An 18,631-nucleotide genomic window follows, 5' to 3' on the forward strand; every position below is an offset into this window, starting at 1 on the left:
CTGGTTAGACTATTAACTATGGCGTATACTATACACCGCATTCGAGCTTGAGAGAACCTCTAAACCAAGTGATCTCGATCAAAGTTGATTGGCTTTCTTTCAAGTTTGCAAATTTGAACCAGGGTGTGGCAGGTCAAATATAAACAGCTGAAGGCACAGCTATCGAAAGTGTCTAGTGGCGGCATTCATTCATTATTCAAGATACATGGAATTGGGGTGATCCCCGGATAAACTGTGAGGGAACCGTGCAGAAATAATAATGGTGCATATGGCGCAATATCAATGGTCGGTAGTAATTGTGGATCCCGAGGGGAACAGATAAAACTAACGGAGGGGTTCCCTTACAAATCCGAAACTACTACTTAACTATAAAGCAGCCACGGACCCCTCGTTGTCAAGATATATTGTCGTCTTGATTCAGCTCGAGACCACGGTTCTGCAGATACTAGACCAAGGATATCTTTTGAGACTCAACATACTTGCAAAATGGTGAAGGTCCTCTTAACCGGTAAGACTTCCTACGCTATGGACGTATATAGAACCAGGACTAGCTAACAACATATTACCGTATATTAGGCGGCAGTGGCTACATAGCTGCGCACGTAATTCAGGTCCTACTTGACCATGGGTATTTGATCCGTTTCCAGTACTTCTGCCGCCAGGCTAATCTCAATCTAGATTCGATACGGTGGTGACTGTTCGGTCCGAAGAGAAGGGCAGGCGGATCCTCGACAACCATCCCAACGTTCCGAAGGAGAAGCTGTCATATGTGATTGTTGAGGATGTTGCGAAGGAAGGCGCATTTGACGAGGTCAGTCTATCACATTCCGGTGCCTTTCTGGTTATACACAGCAAGTTCAAGACCGTTTTCAGGTCTATTCTTCGCAGGACCAATTAGCGGGCATTGGCGCTCTCAGCGGCATTGGGAGTTCAACAGAAACGACAAGACTAACTGGTCAATAGGCCGTCAAATCAGACCCTCCCTTCGATTACGTCCTCCATACCGCGTCACCTTTCCACTTCAATGTCCAGGATCCCGAGAAGGACTTCCTCAACCCTGCCATTAAGGGAACTACCGGTATCCTGAAGGCCATCAAGGCTTATGCACCGACTGTCAAGAGAGTTGTCGTCACCTCATCGTTCGCCGCGATTGTGAACCCTCAACAACATCCCAAAGTATACAATGAGACGTTCTGGAACCCGATTACGTGGGAAGAGGGATTGCAGCCAAGCAACGTCTACCGCGCTAGTAAAGTGAGTTCTACGCAGTCTTTCAGCTCAAGATAGTAGGACAGCGGTTGATTATTCTATTCTAGACTTTTGCGGAGAAGGCTGCTTGGGAGTTCGTTGAGAAGGAAAAGCCCAACTTCGATTTGGCGACGATCAACCCGCCCTTGGTATTTGGACCTATCGTTCATTACCTCAACTCGCTCGATGCGGTGAACACTTCCAACGCTCGTGTGAGAGATCTGATCCAGGGCAAGTCCAAGGAAAAGCTGCCGCCCACCGGTACATTCCTCTGGGTAGACGTCCGCGATGTTGCCCTTGCTCATGTCCGAGCCATTGAGGTCGCAGAGGCTGGTGGCCAGAGGTTCTTCGTCGTCGCTGGCCAGTTTTCGAACAAGCGAATTGCCGATATTATCCACGAGACTCATCCCGAGCTAGATGATAAGTTGCCTCCAAAGGACACAGCGGATGACTTCAACCCCGACAACTACCAGGCCGACAACTCCAAGTCCGTTAAGGTCCTGGGTTTGAAATACCGTGATCTGAAGGAGTCCATCTCGGACACTGTGAAGTCCCTGCTGGCAGTTGGCGCTTAGATCTGTAGAGCACGCGGGAATCTGTGCATGGCAGCGGCTGTTTTTCTACGAGTATAATATATATAGACATCATGAATATGTGTTAATTTTTAAATATGAAGCGCGTCCCTCCATATTTCTAGCCACCACAGTCGAACTCAAGAGCTTCCGATAGATGGGTCTGACTAGCGTGTGGTGTTTCTATGGAGTCCCGTAGTGCGCACCTCGTCCGCCTTGGCATCCGAAGTCGACTTTTTCCAAGAGGCTTCACTGCTTCAGGGAGCTGTGCTCGGAGGATATCGTGTACACCCTCCAGGCACAATGGCAGCTGCAAGGCTATCGCCTACGGCGAACCTGCTACGAAAATCTCGGCTTTTTGCTCTACCGCCTGCATTGTCGCCTCCTCAGGATCCGGCAACGTCGAAGACCGTCTTCGAGTCCGATACCGCGACACTTCCGTATCCTATCCGAGCTTCTATCGAAACTCCAGCCTCATCGCGCGCCAGAGGAGATTGGGGTCTGAAGCGTCCTCTTCCGGCGAAGGCTACGACTGACAAATCGTCGAGACCGATTGTGCGAGTCAAGGCGATTGATACATTTGAACATGTTACCGACTTCGAATCCGCTGCGGATCATACAGTGACCCTGGAGAAATTCCAGGAGTTGCATATGCCCATGTCTCTGCCCGCAAAGATCAATTACGCGAATGCTCTTATCCCAAGACACCAAAGTCCTTTCGAGAACCTGGTCGACAACACTGAGAACAGCGAAAGTCTGAATGAACCTGGAGCCAAGCAGTTCCGACACTCGGGACCATGGCTTGCCGGGCAGACCGAGACTGAATTCCAGGCATATCTGCACAGAATTCAGCGAAGGAGACCTGAGCTGCTGCAGAAGCTCCGGGAGCGTCTAGTCGCGAAGCGAACCAGCGAGCGAAGAAAACAAGCCCAGGACAACGGCGAGGACCTCGAGGGTCTCGATCAGCCTGTCCAGGTGACAGAGGAGGAGTTCCAGAACTACGTCAAATCTCTTCGATCGGACCCTCTGGCTCTGGGTCCGGTGGTCTTTGAGCTTCTTGACCTTCCCTCACCACCAGCCGTCCCCAGTGACCGGATCGGCTCCCGATACTATCAGTCCCCGGGGACCAAGTTGTCTTCTCCCGAGTACGCCATCTCCGGTCCTCCCAAGACCCATCCTTCTGCTGGTCTTTCCTACACGCGATCGCACGCCCTTCTATACAACCACCCGAAGTATGGTCCGCAAACATACCAGCGTCCGGTTGAGGCCCGTATCCTCCGTCCTAAGGGACGTTTCAAGGGCAGAATGTCGAAGGCCATTGCCGGTATCGGTGGTATTGCAGTTGAGGATCTCAATGCCATGACTTTCGCCGAACAGAGCGGTCCTCCCGGCTTGAGCTACTTCGATGCCTCAATTCCTGGTGGTGCTAAGTACTGGGTCACTCCAGTGCGAGCCTCCGTGGACTCTGAGGGCCGGATTGGCCTGGCTTCCTATCGGGCCACCGCTTCCTCCAAGGCGCCGTACGGAATTAGCGACTACAAGAAGCCTTCCCTCACGAGCGTTTCTGATACGATCCGCGGTGTTGAATCTCGCATGGTCCCTCGCCTGGACCGACTTTCTCCCCGACAGCCCCGTTTCAACGAGAGCGACGAGCCTGTTGCGACGAAGCAACCAGTTCGAGAGACGGAAGATATTGCTCGGAGCCTTATGAGGACCCTCAGCTCCTCTTAGTTATCTGATGTGACGATTGCAAGCGGGCGTAGAATCACGGGGGGCATATATGGTTGGCTGTACGATAGACGGCAAATGTAAAGCTACTCCTATAAACTATAGTTTCATTCTCCTCTATTTGAATAAATTAAAGCATTTTACAGTTACAGACAAATTCCCCTTTGGATCATTGAGATTCTATTTCTGTTATTATTGTCACTCGGATATGGAAGTTCTTGCTTCTGGATGACATCACGTGATTTAGGGTCAGTACTCAACCACGTGATTAGGGCAACTCACACAAACCGCCAAAAAGCGGCACAACATCTGGACTTTTGAGATCGAGATACAACCACACTCGGACGGCCATCTCCAGTTCCATCCAGCAACAACCGCCAAAATGGGTCGCGTCAGAACCAAGGTCAGTAAATATATCCCTCATGAATAATTTCTCTGAACGAGAAATTCCAAAACGAGTATACGGACTGACATCGCTTTTTTTTCTCCATCATAGACCGTCAAGAAGTCCGCCAAGGTCATCATTGAGCGTTACTACCCCAAGCTCACCCTGGACTTCGAGACCAACAAGCGTCTTTGCGATGAGATCGCCATCATTGCCTCCAAGCGTCTCCGCAACAAGATTGCCGGTTACACCACGCACTTGATGAAGCGTATCCAGCGTGGTCCCGTCCGCGGTATCTCCTTCAAGCTCCAGGAGGAGGAGCGTGAGCGCAAGGACCAGTACGTCCCTGAGGTCTCTGCTCTGGATGTTAGCCAGACCGAGTCCGGCCAGCTCGACGTCGATGCCGACACCAAGGACCTCCTGAAGAGCCTGGGCGTAAGTTTTCACTATCTGGATTCAATGCAGTGCGCCGGGATGGGCGCGCAGGTCTGGTGGAATAGCATGAACTAACCGGTTCTTCTCTTTACAGTTCGACTCCCTCAAGGTCAACGTTGTCAACGTTTCCCAGCAGCAGGTCCAGGAGCGCCCTCGCCGCTACGGTGGTGGTCGCTAAATCCAGATTCCCCGAACCGGATGAAACGAAAATAAAAAAGTTATGGGACTTTTCGACGGTCTTCTATTCAGGTCGACATGATGGCGTTTTTCTCGTCTTGTTGGCGGGCTTGTCCAACTTTACTGTAGCTAGGATGGAGATGGTCCATGGACCTGGAATGCAAGACACGATTCCCCAAACTCAAGGTGTCGCGGATTCTCCACATGGAGATGAAGCTTGATCGCCAATTTTTCCCCTTCTACTCCCAGTGTTGCTACTGGTGATTGTGTCCAAGTCGATGTTCGGTTGCTTATTCTCAGAAATGGGAGACTACGAACAGAGACTGGCGCACGTAGGGGTCATTGATGTGCCATTGTGCGCTTTTTCTCTCCTTTAACGGAGCTGCAATGCTGCATCAATGACCGGTAGTTATATATTTCACAATTTCGTAGACCCTGACCCGGGGTATCATCCATGAACGCCTCTATGTATCAAAAACTTTTCCGGTCCAAGACAACGTGCCGTTCAAATCATGTCGAGCATATCATTGTCATCATCCTCATCCTGAGCGTTTCCAGCATCAGGTCTCGCGTCCCTCGGGGTATAACCTTCGATTGATCCTCCTGCATAGTCCTCAGGTCGAGGCACGGGAGCGGCAGCGGCAGTGGCTTGGTCTTTCTCTACGATATGAACATCGACTCTGCCCGCGCGGAATGCGGGATTGGAGTCGCCTCGCTCGACAGCAAGCTCCCTCGAGCCGTCCCTGTCGTCGCTGACGGCCAACCGGCTCATATCCTCCAGCATCTCTGCATCCCGACTACTCCCTCCCCCCATATCCAGATGGCGCAAACCGTCCACAACATCTCGGACTGTCGGGACATTTTTGCCCTTGTGATTTCCACCCTTCATAGCCCTGGCCTCTTCCAGTAGCAAGATCTCTTTTCCTCGCCCATCATCCGCTCTCCTCTCCCAGACCGGCTCTTCCGTCAGCTGCACACGAACGTACATGGCACGCTCCGCACATTCATCCGAACACCACATCTCCAGCTTTTCCTTGGGGACCACCTTCATCTCGCGCCCACGGCCACCTGCTCCGCTGCCCTTGGCGCCCCATACGATTCGAAATTTCGTTTTGGGGTCCTCCTTGCGGTGTTCTCGCGGACAGAGTGCATACCCACACAGACCCTCGATGTTGCGCTCCAGAATCAAGTTATCGTAGTCAGCTGGTTGGAATGGCCGAAGGGCCGATTTGAGGGCCTTCGCGTCGCTGGCAGAGGGCGCTGCGGGGTCTGCATTTGGAGCGGTTGGGAAGGAGACGAGCTCGAGGATGCGATCCAGAATTAGGGATTCTGCGTCTTTTTGAGCTTGGATTCGGTGCGCATGGTGCATAGCAATCGCCAGATGGCGCGGGTCTGGAGCTGGCTTGCTCTGCTGCGACGGAGGTTGCTGTCGTCGTGGGGGCTGCTGCTGCTGCTGCTGCTGTCTCATAGGCCCTGCTGGCCTGGGCTGTGAGGGACGAGCCTGCGCAGTCGAGGCCGCGTGAGCAGAAGGGATGGAAGTCTTGAGGATAGGCTTGTCGGCCATGGCGAGGTTGAAACAAGGTGCACGGAGCAGCCTGCCAGAGAAGAGATGAAGGGATCAAGCGCTGCCTAGCAGTCTGGGGGAAAATGAAAGGACCCCGCTAAATATGGCGCGCACCCAGGGACAGAAGGTGGTCAGTGTTGTTGGGGGCGCGCACGATGGTCGGTTTCAAGAGTGACAGAGCAGTGTTTAGTCCGTCGTGCCATGCAAGATACTCAGTAGAAACGTCGATAAATAATCAATAGATAATCCGTATACACGACGACCGGAGGGTGGCGGAGGGGTTCCCGTTGAAGTCTGAAGCACAGCCGGGTGGATCAGCGGCAGCGGCTTCTGACTTGACGTTCGGCCGCCAAACGTGACGACGCCCGTCGACTTCCTCTCGACTGCAACTAAACCTCCCAACTTCCCCCCCCGAGTAGTAGTTGGATACTCTGCTTCTTGTCCCGATACCCATCCCACCCCCGTTTAATGTTCCTCCCGGGAGGCTTATCCTGCGCACTGTGTAACTGCTGAGTGTGGCCGTCTCCATTATTTCTACCGGTATGTACTTACCCCTCTGGAGTACAGCTGTCAGCTGGGGAATGCTCTCTGCCTTACAGTGGATGCCCACCACTGACGTATCCGGCCAGGCTGCATTGCAGAGATCTTCTCAACTATCCATCCCGCATTGGCGAGCGCCCCATTAGATCAAGCTCGATTTCTTGTGTCCCCATCCCACCTGCGATCCATCGCAACCCCCTCGAGATCTCCTTTCCCCGCGATTGTCACGGCCCGGCTTGCCAGATGTCCAGTCCGCCGTTCACGGTCAAAGCGGTCTTCGAATACGCTTCAGACCATGCGGATGACCTGACGTTCTCCATCGGCCAGATCATAACAGTGAAAGAGCAGGAGGACGACGATTGGTATTTCGGAGAGTATACGGACAGTTCAGGCTCCAGAAAGGAAGGTCTCTTTCCAAAGAACTTCGTGGAGAAATATGACCCTCCAGCTCCTCCCAGGCCAACGCGCCCTGTCAGGGCCAAAAAGGAATCAGAGGTTGTTGCTGCCCTTGAGCCGGTAGACTTCCCGGCCGCGGAGAGCATGGCAGCACCTGAGCCAGAACCCGAGCCAGAAGCTGAACCGGAACCTGTCCCAGAGAAAGAGCTTGCTCCTCAGAGAGTAGTTTCTCCTCCTCCAGCAGCTGCAGCTCCCGCTCCTCAAATTCCCGCCTCGCCTCCGAAACAGGCCCCTGTTCCCGCTCCGGCGCAGCCCTCAGCAGAACCACCGCAGAACTCCGCCTCCAAGCCTCCGCCCCCAGCCAAGCCCACTGGCTCGTCCTTCAGGGATCGCATTGCAGCATTCAACAAGCCAGCAGCGCCCCCCATTGCGCCGTTCAAACCTGGTGGGCTGAGCTCGCAGACTTTCATCAAGAAGCCGTTCGTTGCCCCGCCTCCAAGCAAAGATGCATACGTTCCCCAACCTAGAGAACCTCCTCCCAAGATCTACCGGCGGGAAGAGGATACCGAAGTTGTCAATCGTGAGCCTCCGGTGTCAGAGAGTCGACCTGTCTCACACGATACTTCTGAAGGTGCCACCGAGGAGCAACCCAAGCCCACTAGCTTGAAGGAGCGGATTGCTTTGTTGCAGCAGCAGCAATTGGAGCAGGCGGCTCGCCGTGCCGATGCAGCATCCAAGAAAGAGAAACCCAAGAAGCCACCCCCAAAGAAGCGGGCACCGTCGCAAGAACGGGCCTCGGCGGAGAGTGTGGAAATGGAACGGACCGACACGGATGAAACTGCAAGGGATCCTGCTACTGAAGTTGCTAAAGCCCAACAGCCATCGCGGGAACTTATGAGCGATACTAATGACGCCGATTACTCCGCCGCGGCTGACACCGAAGATGCAGATGAAACATCTACGAGTAAGGAGGATGCGGAAGATCGCCCTTCGCGGGAACCCAAAGAAAGCAAAGAAGAGGGCCACGAAGAGGAGGAAGAAGGAGAGGGAGAGGAGGAAGAGGAGGAGGACGAAGAGGACGACATTGACCCTGAGGTCAAGCGCAGAATGGAGCTTAGGGAGCGCATGGCTAAGATGAGCGGCGGTATGGGCATGATGGGCATGTTCGGCCCTCCCGGTGGTCTGCCTGGGATGCCTCCTGCTGGAGCTCGAAAACCAAAGCCGCCAGCTCCTGAAAGAAAGCAGTCTGCTGATTCTCAGAGAGCGGATCCGGCGGCCTATGCACCTCCTGTTCCTATCATGGCTCTGCCTGGAATGAATGCCCGGAAGGCACCTGAACCCGTGCCTCAAGTAGAGAAGGAAGAAGATACTCAAGTGGTTTCTATTACTGAGCAACATCCTGCAGACGAAGTATCTGATATCGAGGATGTCGCTCCTGCGGAGACTTCTCGTGCCTCGATCGACAGACCAGCTCCGCCTCCGCCTCAAGGTAAGAGACGCCCGCTTATTTTCTTCAATACACCACATGTAATTCTAACTATGAGTGAAGAACGTCCAGTGCCTCCTCCAATCCCTTCAGAGCAGCCTACATCGGCGCCACCTGTGCCAGAAGGTTAGTACAATGCCCCCAGTTATAAAGTTATACTCCTGAGTAACAAAATATGCAGCCCGACCCATTCCACCGCCGCCGCCAAGGTCTCCTGTCTCAAGTAAAGGCGAAGAGTCAGACGACGAATTGTCTGTCCATGCCAGGAATTTGTCTCTGAACGCTGTAGCTGTTGGCCAGACTCCTGCAAGGTCTGCACCTCCTGTTCCAGACCAGGAAACATCTCCCCGATCACCAAATCGTTCATCCGTATACATCGCTACCTCACCGAAATCCCCAACCGCCGTTTCCGAAAAGAGGCTCAGTCGACCTCCCCCACCGATTCCTACCAATCCGCCTCAGTCTCCTACTCAAACTAGAGCACCTCCCCCCGTGCCTTCGATGAGCCGTAGATCCACAACTGACAGCAAGGCGACCAGTGTGCCCTCTGCCGCCCATCAAGCTGGAGAAGGCAGCGAAGGAGAGGTGACGGAATATGACGGAGATTACGATACTGATATCGCCTCCGGTGCAAAATTCAAGGACGCGCTCACTGCTCATGGACGTGATTCGAGCATAGATGATGGTACTATTACTGACGAGCCCTCCCTTCAATCACCTGTAGCTCCAGAGTCCCGACCTCCACCTCCTCCACCAAGTGTTCCAAGGGCAGTACCGCCGCCTCCTCCAAGTCAACCTCCGAAGAGCAGGGGATCTGTGGATATGCCGAGGGCGCCGCCGCCACCGCCCCCTGCTCCCAGGGAGCAATCGTTTGAAGACGACGAGTATGACCCCTACCGTTACAATGCTCCTTCTTCTCGTCACGGCGCTCCTCCTACGCCTCTCTCTCAGCCACGAACAGCGGAGACATACGATGAGCTCTATGATACCTCCCCAGTGCAGACTCAGAGTCAGCCACCGCCGCCTCCACCACATGACAGGCGGTCGTCTGTTGCTCCTCCGCCTCCTACCCAAGGTTCATCTGGACCCCCTCCTTCATCGCGGGGATCTCGCCAGTCTGTTGATCTTCTAAGAAACCAGGGAGGAAACAGCCGGAGGTCCATGGATATTTCGCGCCCATCTCTGGACCAAGGATATATAGCGATGGATGTGGATCTTGGCCAGGCAAGTCTCTGGTGGACAGCACCAAACACTCTTCCTCCTGTGTTTCAGAACAGGAAAGATCTTCTCTACGAGATTGAGGAATCGAGCTTCACCAAGCGAGGCGGTAAAACTATTATCTCAAAGGATGTCTACGTTCTTTTCATGGACTATTCTCAGACAGTTATTACTGTCCAGTACGACGCCAGAAGTCCTTCTGATGCTTCGTTTGAACAGCGCCATGAGCCCCCTCCCAACAGACCGCGCCAAGATCAGTTAGAGCAAGCTCACCTGCAGTTTGGCACCCGTATCTCGGATGCTGTCAACGCAGTTCAGAATACTACTGTCGCCGACGGGACACCTCACGCATTGGTTCAGCACCTTATCTCCCCACTTAAGGACGCGCTGCTTCCTGTGGGAATACGGGCCTATGGTGCTCTTGTGTACTCCAACCTGGCCAATGCATCTGTACAGCAGAATGACGAGATTCGTGCCGGTGATATTGTCAGTTTCCGCAATGCACGTTTCCAGGGCCACCGCGGGACTATGCATCAGAAGTATAATACCGAGGTCGGGAAACCAGACCACGTCGGTGTCGTTGTGGACTGGGACGGGACAAAGAAGAAGATTCGTGCATGGGAGCAGGGTCGGGAGAGCAAGAAGATCAAGATGGAGAGCTTCAAACTCGGTGATCTGAAAAGTGGAGAGTGCAAGGTGTGGAGAGTCATGCCGCGCAGTTGGGTCGGCTGGGACAGTGGGAAGGAGTAATTTATTCTGGAGATACGGAAGATACTCCGGAACCTCCTATTAATCCAGGTAATTTTGGGTCTCTCATACGGTTCGAAGACAATGTCGACGGCGGAATCCTCCTTTCTCCCCCAGTTGTCACCGTATAGCCCACGCAAATAAGTCACCGAAATCATCACGATGTAGATGTCCCTTTTGTTTGCCCCTTTTCACTTTGTTTATTCTCGTCCTTCGGTCTCCGATGGGGTCGAAATCAGATTGGGAATCGAATCCAATCCAATCAGACAATGTATCTACGTACCTAACCTTGAGTTATCTGTTTGTCCCCGCTCGAGAATCCATGCCTTGTATGTTATGACTTATTTCCTTGACCCCTTTCGATTCTCTATCATCTAATAGAAACCATGGACAATCCTACATCACTCCCGCCTCAGCCATTTCTCGTCATAATTCAGTTGGGATTGCGCAAGGTTTGCGAACTCTATGCTCCCTTTGTCTTCACGTATTCACCAACTATGCAAATGCATCCAGCTTTGGAATCGTTGCTATCTTTCCATATCCATTTCTTCTTTTCGAATCTTCTACTTATTTCAACCCAAGCATATCTAATAGCAAATCACTATACACAAAGTGGCAGCTTCAGTAGCCTACGATAGCGTTAATAGAGTGCACGTGTTCCCAATAGTAAAAGCTGCATCTAGTTCTTAATGGCACATTATTAGTTATACCCTTCTGCTACCCGTCAACGGCACCTCGGCTCTCCTTACCATTCTCCGAAAATCTCCAACCAATTATTCAAATACTTTATAAACTGCAGATCTCACTTGCTAGATTTCTGCAAGATCAACTTGTTAGCAGCTAGATCTGCATATCTTTCTCCACCTGTTCATAAACATGTTTTTAGCCCAATCAGAACACTATTACTCTAAATACGGCCCACCGTTCAGCTTGATCTATTTCAGCCTTTTTTTTTTCTCCCAAAAATGAGGTCACCAATTGTCCTATCTGTTACTGAATGCGGCGGGACCTAATGGAACTGCAGGTCATCTCCTCGCCTTGTTTACCCCTCCGAATTCGGTCTTTAAAAAATTCCCACACAGACAGATAAACAAATATAAGCACAGTCGTCGATTTCTAGTCTCATCGTCATGTCATCCCTTGTCTCAATCACGACAGCATTGAGCATCTGATTTCGAGCCTCTTACCACGCCTTTCTAACTCAAAAAGGCGCCTTGCCCTCGTTAAAAACAGACAATATGAAACCAAACTCTTCCACCTCCCCAAATCCATACGCATTCCCACTAAAACCGAAAGATTACGCCCCAAACCCGGTCCCAAGTCTAGAAGAATGGCACAAGCTATGGACAGCATGGGAGCTTGTAACGTTAAAAATGATCCCGAAAGAAGCGTTACATGAAAAACCAATCCCGTTGCGGAATCCTCTTATTTTCTACTTAGGTCATATACCAACTTTGTAAGTTTTGATTCTCTTTCGTCATTGTTTGGGTTTTTCTTTTATTCTCGGACCTAGATTTTTTTTTTTTTTTTTTTTCGTCTCCAAAACAGTATTTGCTCATACGTATGCTATAAATATTTACAATATTAGTGAAGATATTCATCTGGCACGAGCAACGAACGAGTCCGCAACTGAACCTGAGTATTATCAGCGCATTTTTGAAAGGGGGATAGATCCGGATGTGGATGATCCTACTCAATGTCATGATCATAGTGAGACCCCGGATACTTGGCCGGAGTTGCATGAGATTGTGGAGTATCGAGGGAAAGTCTGCAAGCGGATCAAGGCGCTTTATGATTCTGGAAAGGCCTGGTCGGCCAGAAGTGTAGGTCGGGCTCTTTGGATTGGATTTGAGCATGAAGGTATGTGGTATATATCATCAAAGGGGAATGGAACCTCAAGAGGAAGAAATGCAAAAAAGGAAATAGACCAAACTAACCATACACAACAGGACTCCATCTCGAAACCTTCCTGTGGATGACGATTCTAAGTCCAAAAATTCTCCCACCCCCATTACCCAGACCGGATTTCGTCTCTATGGCTGAGAAAGCCGCGCGCGAACGAGTTGAGAATCAATGGTTTCGTATCGTCCCGCGGACCTTTTCAATCGGTATCGAAGACCCAGAAGACGATAGCGAGGGCAATGGCTACTTTGCATGGGACAATGAGCGTGATCCGTACGAGGTCTCTGTTCATGGTTTCGAAGCACAGGGCCGACCTGTCTCTATTGGAGAATATGCAACGTATCTGGTTGAAACTTCTCAGATGGATCGTATACCGATCTCATGGACGCGTGAATCTTCTCTCTCTGGCAAGACTATTGCCAGTGACTACTCGTATGGAGAAGATATCGACGTTCAGAAGAACTTCATTGATGGTCTCACTATCAAGACTGTCTTCGGTCCTGTTCCTCTTAATCTTGCGCTTGACTGGCCTGTTTATATCTCATATAATGATGCAGAAGCATACGCAGACTGGGCAGGGGCTCGGATTCCCACCCTCCACGAAGCACGCAGTATTCATCGACAAGTCGAAGAGGAAAGAAAGATTGCCGCGAACAACAGTGATGCGTTAGTATAAGCACCCCTCCTTCTTAACCTATCCTCATCCGCTCCTGTCTGAATCATGAGAATCCCCACGCTACTACTACTACTACTACTACTACTACTACTAACTCACAACCACCACACAAGAAAACAAAACCTAACACCCGGCATATCCCGAGAAGACATCTACATCGACCTAACAGGCTGCAACGTCGGCTTTCGCAACTTCCACCCTACTCCCGTAACGCAGAACGGCAATCGACTCTGCGGCCAAAGTGATATGGGCGGCGCTTATGAGTGGACGAGTTCTCTATTTGCGCCTCAGCCGGGTTTCAAACCGATGGATATATATCCTGGGTATAGTGGTGGGTGTTTTTTTTTTTTTTTTCTTTAATTGATTTATTTATTCGAGTGGGTTGTTGGATAATAATGAATGACTGATTTTGTATGTATATACTTAGCCGATTTCATGGATGGAAAACATATTCTCGTCGTGGGGGGAACGTGGGCCTTGCATCCGCGGATTTCTGGGAAGAGGACTTTGTAAGCTCTCTCGGTTCTGTCTTGAAACTCCGTGTATGTGAATTAATGCAGTCACAGCCTCAATTGGTGGCAGAAAAGCTACCCATATCCCTGGGTAGGTCTTCGACTGGTCCGGGATATTCCTCCCAAACGTGAATGCAACTAGGATTATGTGTCTTGAGAGGGTGTTCTCGGGATTTGGGTAATGTTAGATGGATGAGATCTGTACCTGCATCTGTATAGAACTTACGATACGAGTTTGTCCGCATACTTGATACTTGCTTGTGGCGATCTATAAATTCGTATAGCTCTCTTATTGAAGCAGTGGAACTCGTTGAAATTTACACTCTACAAGAGGAATGGAATGGTCTTGATGCCAAAAAAGCAAAATGAATGCCCTTTCTAGATAACAATAAGTATAGATAGATAGAAATAAACAAGACGGGAATAGAATACATAAATGCAAAGCCAACCTATCTAAGTAAAACGGCCGACAGCCCAATGGGTATAGCCATAACCGTGAAGAAGGGAATATATTTGAGACTGGACATGAAGAAAAGGACCAGGTCTCAGGCAGAAAATCGGATATAGCAGAAGCAGGTCAATCTCTAATTTCTTTGCGTGAGGCAGCCAACTTTTATCAACGCCCCTTCTCCCCCATTGAAGAGTCTCCAGACTCTCGACTTTTTGGATCGAATGTTCACTCGCTAGTTACTACATGCGGATCCATAGAAGGGAAGGAAAGGAAATGGTCTCGACAGGGAGTACAAAATTACAGCAACAGCAACTCCCCAGTTGCTGCTCCGCCAGCCGCCTGCGGTTGATAGATCTGCTGCTGGTTCTGGTTGACGACGTACGATGTCTGCGGGGCTCCTCCTCCGCCAGCTCCAAAGTCGTCGCGTTCACCTAGATGCATTGCTGCCATCTGCTGGCTGCCAACGTTGTTGAAGTATACGTCTGCAGCGTTGACTGCGGCGGCCAGATCGCCTTTGTTGGACGGCGTGCCAGAGGTAGGAGAAATAGCCATTGCATCTGGGACGGGGCTCATGAGATTCATAATCCCATTGCTGGTGGTGTCCAGCTTTGGTTTCTGGAGGGCTGGGCTGGGTTGCAGCTTTTTTGCTCTGGCCGAGCGGAAGACCTGCTGGACAGGTTTCAAGTAGACAGTGGCGAGAGTACCAACGCTGAGACACAGCTCCTCGAGTGTGCGAGGGTCGAGCTTCTCGCTCTCAGCGGTGATGGGTGGCTTTTCACCCATGACAATTTGCTTCGCAGAAGCAGGATCGGTAGACAGAAGGCGCCAGTACATGTACCCTCTATCCCTCAAATCTGGGTCATCCGTGTCCTCTGTGCACCATTTCAACACCTGGGGCACCAGTTTCTGCCCCTTCGTCGGGCGCTGAATAAACATCTTCACAGTAGCTGTGAGTAATGCCAGCTGTACGTCGATGGTCTCATCATGGAAAGTTGCCAGGTAGTCCTGCAGCAAGCTATCCGAGTTTTCAATTCGATCAGCATACTGACCGATAATCCAGATGACGGCGGCCTTGGCTTCCGGTTCGTCCAATTCATCAATATTCGAGATGACAGTGCCGATGATGCCTTCGTACTGGTTAGGGTACTTTCGGAAGATATTCCGGATGACGACGGTTGCTTCCTGCACGATATAAGGGATCTTGGCATTGACCAGCTCTAGGAGCGTATCAATACACTCGCGAGCCGCAGACTCGATCTTGATGGCCAACTTTCCGATTGCGCGCACAGCCTTGCGCACGAAGTGAACATCAATTTCCGTAGCGTATCTGTGTTAATGTTAGATGATGCATCGAACGCTGGAGATAAACGGCCACTTACTCGCGAAGCTCTGCCAAGACAATGGAGATATTATCCTTGGTGGTAAGCATGAAGATCAACTCCAGCTTAGTCACCTTGACATAGATGGGGTCATTATATTTACAGAAGAAGACGCGGATATCGTTCCGCAAGACCTCAGGTCTTTTCTGCAGAATTAGAATCGCGTTTCGGAGCGCTAAGTACTGTACTTCTGGGGGTTTCGATAACAACGTGACCAGAGGCGGAGAGAGCTTTCGTGCGAGAGCGGTGATTTGTCGTTCATCCGCAATGTAGTTCATCAGATAAAGGATGACACGAATCGATGTCAAAACCACTGCTGAATTGGAATGAGAAAGTCGAGGCGCTATACGCTCTGCCAATAATAGCGCCTCTGAGGATTCTTTCGGTACATAAGCCATTAAAGCTTCCAGGATGTACGTCTGGCCCCATCTGGAAAACATTAGCAAAGATCATAATGGACATGCAGTCCGACAGTCTTGAAATAAGGGAACCATACTCGGAGCAGTCAGGCAGGATCGACACTACTTTCGATGCACTGACGTAGTCAATGGTGAGCGAGATCGACTCACTACGCTCCCAGATATCCGTCAACGCGGCAAGAACACTGGAAACAACGGTAGGGTTATCATCTTTCAACATCCGATTGAGTCGATCAATGAGATCCGAGTTCTCGACAAGCTTCTTGTCATGATCATAGAGCTTGGCGACACAGAAAGCCGCGGTTTTCCTCACGTAGGGATCTGAGTCGGTCATGAGACGTTTCAATGGCTGAACCGTTGCCTCCACAAACTCCTTCACATGAACGTAGGAAATAGTTCGCAGAGCCAATGCGCGCACCAGCGGGTTGGTATCGTCCATATCCTAAAAGATCTCTCATCAGCATACCCAATCAGGAAAATATTTCAGATCCCGCACGTACATCCACCAGCGTTGGCAGCGCTTTCAAAGCATCTGCTGGTTTTATTCTCGCGTAATTGACCAGAAACAGAAAGCACCTGTCACAGCACGATCAGCATATGCCCCCGACTCCTCAAGTATCATCATCCCATACATCTTCTTGATCTCCAAACTGGGAATCGTCATGCAGGCAATGACATCTGGGAACAGCCCGATCATGTCATTGTTGCTCATGGTCATGTTGGCGACAATCTTCTTGAGGGCGATCTTCTTCGCGGAGTGGTTCCGATCCTTCTTGCCGCCGCTGTTGAGCTCCTGTCGCAACTCTGCGACTTTGCCCTGTCGAGTACGAGCACATGGTGAGAAATTGTAAGGAGTATATGGAACGATTCCAACAAACATGAGGCCCAAATAAAAGAGCAATGGGGTAGAAAAGGATAACCAGTGGAGGATATCAGGGACCAGTAGTAAAAAAGGCAACTAGAGCACCAGCACAGCTATATGCTGAGGGCCGCTGCAGCAACTTGATAGCAAATGCATTCACGTATGACGCAGAGTAGCTGTCTAGTGAAGTATCCAATTCTAGACCGGCCGTATAGCGTCCAAACCGCAAAAGGGGTGGTGGCGGGGATAACAATCGGGCAAGCATCAAGATAACAGGAAGCGGGGGGTAACGAAGTCTAAAAAGACCTACCCTTGCGAAGAGCTTCGCATCTCCCCCGCCCGAACTCATCTTTGGCTTTCCAGGTGACAGCGCACCGCTACCGTCCTCAGAGAACTAAGCGTCCGAACTTCCCAATGTTTCGAGCAACCGTCGATGACGGAGAGAGGGGGTTGTGCCGCGCGAATGACCACCAACGAATCTGATTATTTCTTTCCCACGCGAAAAAGGCCGGATCGGTCTTGGGATCTTCTTTTTGCGGAGGAATTCGTTCACATGAGACGGGTGTTGTCGCACACCAGCGGACGAAATGGCTTCTGAAGCTACTTAGCTGGTTGGCTGTACGGGAGACAGCGCGGCATCCATGCCTCGACTTTCGGTTGCGCGTCGATCAACTAGGGGGTCGTGCTTGGAGGAGTCGAAGTGACGGAAGATGCCGAACAGGACCGTCTCTCCCTCAAGAAGAGTAACTAGTGGAACAGTAGAAGTTGTAGATAGAGACCAGAAGTCCTCACAGAGTCCAATCTGACAACGTTCGGAGCGGCCTGGAAGGGCCGGAGAAGGGAAGACGCCGAAGCGCAAGCAACTTTCCGTGGTGGATCTCCCGCCCAACTCCACACTGCGTAGAGCAACAGGACGACCATCTTGATATCCTGATATCAACGCTCTCAAACAACAGATAGTCTACTCCAGATAGGCCATCTTGCCTCATTACGATGGCTTCCGCAGGCTCTTTACCCCCTGCTCCCCTGCCCCGATGGGCAGTGGCCATGAACTCCCCAGCTCCAGCACCATCAGTCAAAACAGCCAACATCCCCAATCCCCCAGGCTTCTCCAGCAAGCCCACCGACAAACAGGTACGTAAAACACCTCCAGAATATATCCAAATCAACTAGTTCTCTCACTAACTAACATCTCCTCTTCGCCCAATCCAGCGGCGTACCGCGCAGCAACAAACGCCCGCCCGCCCCGTCGAGACCGACACCCTCAAGCTCAAAAAAGCATGGGAAATCGCACTGGCCCCCTCGAAACAAATCCCCATGAACGCCATCATGATGTACATGTCCGGCAACAGTTTGCAGATCTTCAGCATCATGATGGTCTTCATGTTGTTCAAGGGTCCTATCCAGGGTCTGCTGTCGACGAATAGCGCATTCGTCAAGTTCGAGAACGAAAATACCAAGGCGCGATTAGTGGGTGTCAAGGTGGTTTATGTGCTTATGCAGTTGGTTTTATTGGCGCTGGGTATTTGGAAGGTCAATGCGATGGGGTTGTTGCCGTATGTTTTCCCTATATATTTCCAGCTTTCTCTTTCTTTCTTTCTTTAGCCCCTCTGATCGTTGGGAGGGAACATGGTCTTTTTATTTTTCGTGTGCAGATATGCTAACTCTACGTGTTGGTGACAGGACTACGAGATCAGATTGGTTGGCATGGGAAGGCGAGCGCGAGCCGCTCGAACGGGCATACTTTGCCTTTAGTTGATGAGGCCGGATACCTCAATGAGATGATGAACTCTATCTACAGGGTGTGTAATCTATATCAATCTGAAACTTCAAAAGCTTGATGATCGTTCGTCATACATTGTAATCATGACCATTGTAGTTTTATATTTGCTTGTCTACGCAACATCTAAGACACTGGAGTGAGTGAGGGTAAG

General features: G+C 51.0%; 8 protein-coding genes across 8 annotated transcripts; 6 read left to right on the forward strand and 2 right to left on the reverse strand.

The window, feature by feature from the left end:
• Positions 1–295: 295 nt before the first annotated feature.
• C8Q69DRAFT_466168 (hypothetical protein) lies at positions 296–2,033 on the forward strand. The gene is made up of 5 exons (XM_028630543.1): positions 296–508; positions 577–628; positions 679–811; positions 964–1,254; positions 1,317–2,033. Exons 1-5 carry the CDS (start codon positions 487–489, stop codon positions 1,821–1,823), a joined length of 1,005 nt encoding a protein of 334 aa, XP_028485137.1. The 5' UTR covers positions 296–486; the 3' UTR covers positions 1,824–2,033.
• A 39-nt stretch (positions 2,034–2,072) lies between these two features.
• C8Q69DRAFT_466171 (mitochondrial ribosomal protein MRP51) lies at positions 2,073–3,701 on the forward strand. Its single transcript, XM_028630544.1, has one exon. It carries the CDS (start codon positions 2,124–2,126, stop codon positions 3,549–3,551), a length of 1,428 nt encoding a protein of 475 aa, XP_028485138.1. The 5' UTR covers positions 2,073–2,123; the 3' UTR covers positions 3,552–3,701.
• A 229-nt stretch (positions 3,702–3,930) lies between these two features.
• C8Q69DRAFT_486539 (40S ribosomal protein S17) lies at positions 3,931–4,546 on the forward strand (the record flags this gene model as incomplete). The annotated part of the gene is made up of 3 exons (XM_028631914.1): positions 3,931–3,951; positions 4,045–4,368; positions 4,463–4,546. 3 exons carry the CDS (start codon positions 3,931–3,933, stop codon positions 4,544–4,546), a joined length of 429 nt encoding a protein of 142 aa, XP_028485139.1.
• Positions 4,547–4,747: 201 nt separating this feature from the next.
• C8Q69DRAFT_256372 (Rtr1/RPAP2 family-domain-containing protein) lies at positions 4,748–6,473 on the reverse strand. The gene has a single exon (XM_028626630.1). It carries the CDS (start codon positions 6,107–6,109, stop codon positions 5,051–5,053), a length of 1,059 nt encoding a protein of 352 aa, XP_028485140.1. The 5' UTR covers positions 6,110–6,473; the 3' UTR covers positions 4,748–5,050.
• A 1-nt stretch (position 6,474) lies between these two features.
• Positions 6,475–10,691, forward strand: C8Q69DRAFT_256350 (SH3 domain protein). The gene is made up of 4 exons (XM_028626629.1): positions 6,475–6,649; positions 6,739–8,534; positions 8,595–8,657; positions 8,713–10,691. Exons 2-4 carry the CDS (start codon positions 6,893–6,895, stop codon positions 10,497–10,499), a joined length of 3,492 nt encoding a protein of 1,163 aa, XP_028485141.1. The 5' UTR covers positions 6,475–6,649; positions 6,739–6,892; the 3' UTR covers positions 10,500–10,691.
• A 575-nt stretch (positions 10,692–11,266) lies between these two features.
• C8Q69DRAFT_466175 (C-type lectin protein) lies at positions 11,267–13,938 on the forward strand. The gene is made up of 6 exons (XM_028630545.1): positions 11,267–11,952; positions 12,085–12,356; positions 12,446–13,064; positions 13,188–13,405; positions 13,502–13,583; positions 13,641–13,938. Exons 1-6 carry the CDS (start codon positions 11,735–11,737, stop codon positions 13,726–13,728), a joined length of 1,497 nt encoding a protein of 498 aa, XP_028485142.1. The 5' UTR covers positions 11,267–11,734; the 3' UTR covers positions 13,729–13,938.
• Positions 13,939–17,483, reverse strand: C8Q69DRAFT_466178 (putative AP-2 adaptor complex subunit beta). Its single transcript, XM_028630546.1, has 6 exons — positions 17,008–17,483; positions 16,468–16,652; positions 16,336–16,411; positions 15,913–16,277; positions 15,417–15,845; positions 13,939–15,364 (listed from the first exon to the last, which is right to left on the reverse strand). The coding sequence occupies exons 1-6, from the start codon at positions 17,044–17,046 to the stop codon at positions 14,335–14,337; spliced, it is 2,124 nt and encodes a 707-aa protein (XP_028485143.1). The 5' UTR covers positions 17,047–17,483; the 3' UTR covers positions 13,939–14,334.
• C8Q69DRAFT_466182 (putative ER membrane DUF1077 domain protein) lies at positions 17,484–18,627 on the forward strand. The gene is made up of 3 exons (XM_028630547.1): positions 17,484–17,831; positions 17,910–18,253; positions 18,381–18,627. The coding sequence occupies exons 1-3, from the start codon at positions 17,691–17,693 to the stop codon at positions 18,454–18,456; spliced, it is 561 nt and encodes a 186-aa protein (XP_028485144.1). The 5' UTR covers positions 17,484–17,690; the 3' UTR covers positions 18,457–18,627.
• The last annotated feature ends 4 nt before the right edge of the window (positions 18,628–18,631 follow it).

Source organism: Paecilomyces variotii (genome assembly GCF_004022145.1).
Source record: "Paecilomyces variotii strain CBS 101075 chromosome Unknown C8Q69scaffold_5, whole genome shotgun sequence".
NCBI lineage: Eukaryota > Fungi > Ascomycota > Eurotiomycetes > Eurotiales > Thermoascaceae > Paecilomyces > Paecilomyces variotii.

Excerpts from the sequence above, each read along its gene's own strand:
- C8Q69DRAFT_466168 (XM_028630543.1), top strand. The coding sequence starts at position 487 with ATGGTGAAGGTCCTCTTAACCG. Across the intron at positions 509-576 it reads GGTGAAGGTCCTCTTAACCG|GCGGCAGTGGCTACATAGCT; the intron begins GTAAGACTTCCT and ends ACCGTATATTAG. Across the intron at positions 812-963 it reads AGGAAGGCGCATTTGACGAG|GCCGTCAAATCAGACCCTCC; the intron begins GTCAGTCTATCA and ends ACTGGTCAATAG.
- C8Q69DRAFT_466171 (XM_028630544.1), top strand. The coding sequence starts at position 2,124 with ATGGCAGCTGCAAGGCTATCGCCTACGGCGAACCTGCTACGAAAATCT.
- C8Q69DRAFT_256372 (XM_028626630.1), bottom strand. The coding sequence starts at position 6,109 with ATGGCCGACAAGCCTATCCTCAAGACTTCCATCCCTTCTGCTCACGCG.
- C8Q69DRAFT_256350 (XM_028626629.1), top strand. The coding sequence starts at position 6,893 with ATGTCCAGTCCGCCGTTCACGGTCAAAGCGGTCTTCGAATACGCTTCA. Across the intron at positions 8,535-8,594 it reads AGCTCCGCCTCCGCCTCAAG|AACGTCCAGTGCCTCCTCCA; the intron begins GTAAGAGACGCC and ends CTATGAGTGAAG. Across the intron at positions 8,658-8,712 it reads GGCGCCACCTGTGCCAGAAG|CCCGACCCATTCCACCGCCG; the intron begins GTTAGTACAATG and ends CAAAATATGCAG.
- C8Q69DRAFT_466175 (XM_028630545.1), top strand. The coding sequence starts at position 11,735 with ATGAAACCAAACTCTTCCACCTCCCCAAATCCATACGCATTCCCACTA. Across the intron at positions 11,953-12,084 it reads TTAGGTCATATACCAACTTT|TGAAGATATTCATCTGGCAC; the intron begins GTAAGTTTTGAT and ends TTACAATATTAG. Across the intron at positions 13,406-13,501 it reads TATATATCCTGGGTATAGTG|CCGATTTCATGGATGGAAAA; the intron begins GTGGGTGTTTTT and ends GTATATACTTAG.
- C8Q69DRAFT_466178 (XM_028630546.1), bottom strand. The coding sequence starts at position 17,046 with ATGAGTTCGGGCGGGGGAGATGCGAAGCTCTTCGCAAGG. Across the intron at positions 15,846-15,912 it reads ATCCTGCCTGACTGCTCCGA|ATGGGGCCAGACGTACATCC; the intron begins GTATGGTTCCCT and ends AATGTTTTCCAG. Across the intron at positions 15,365-15,416 it reads GTCTTGGCAGAGCTTCGCGA|ATACGCTACGGAAATTGATG; the intron begins GTAAGTGGCCGT and ends ACATTAACACAG.
- C8Q69DRAFT_466182 (XM_028630547.1), top strand. The coding sequence starts at position 17,691 with ATGGCTTCCGCAGGCTCTTTACCCCCTGCTCCCCTGCCCCGATGGGCA. Across the intron at positions 17,832-17,909 it reads GCAAGCCCACCGACAAACAG|CGGCGTACCGCGCAGCAACA; the intron begins GTACGTAAAACA and ends CGCCCAATCCAG. Across the intron at positions 18,254-18,380 it reads AATGCGATGGGGTTGTTGCC|GACTACGAGATCAGATTGGT; the intron begins GTATGTTTTCCC and ends TGTTGGTGACAG.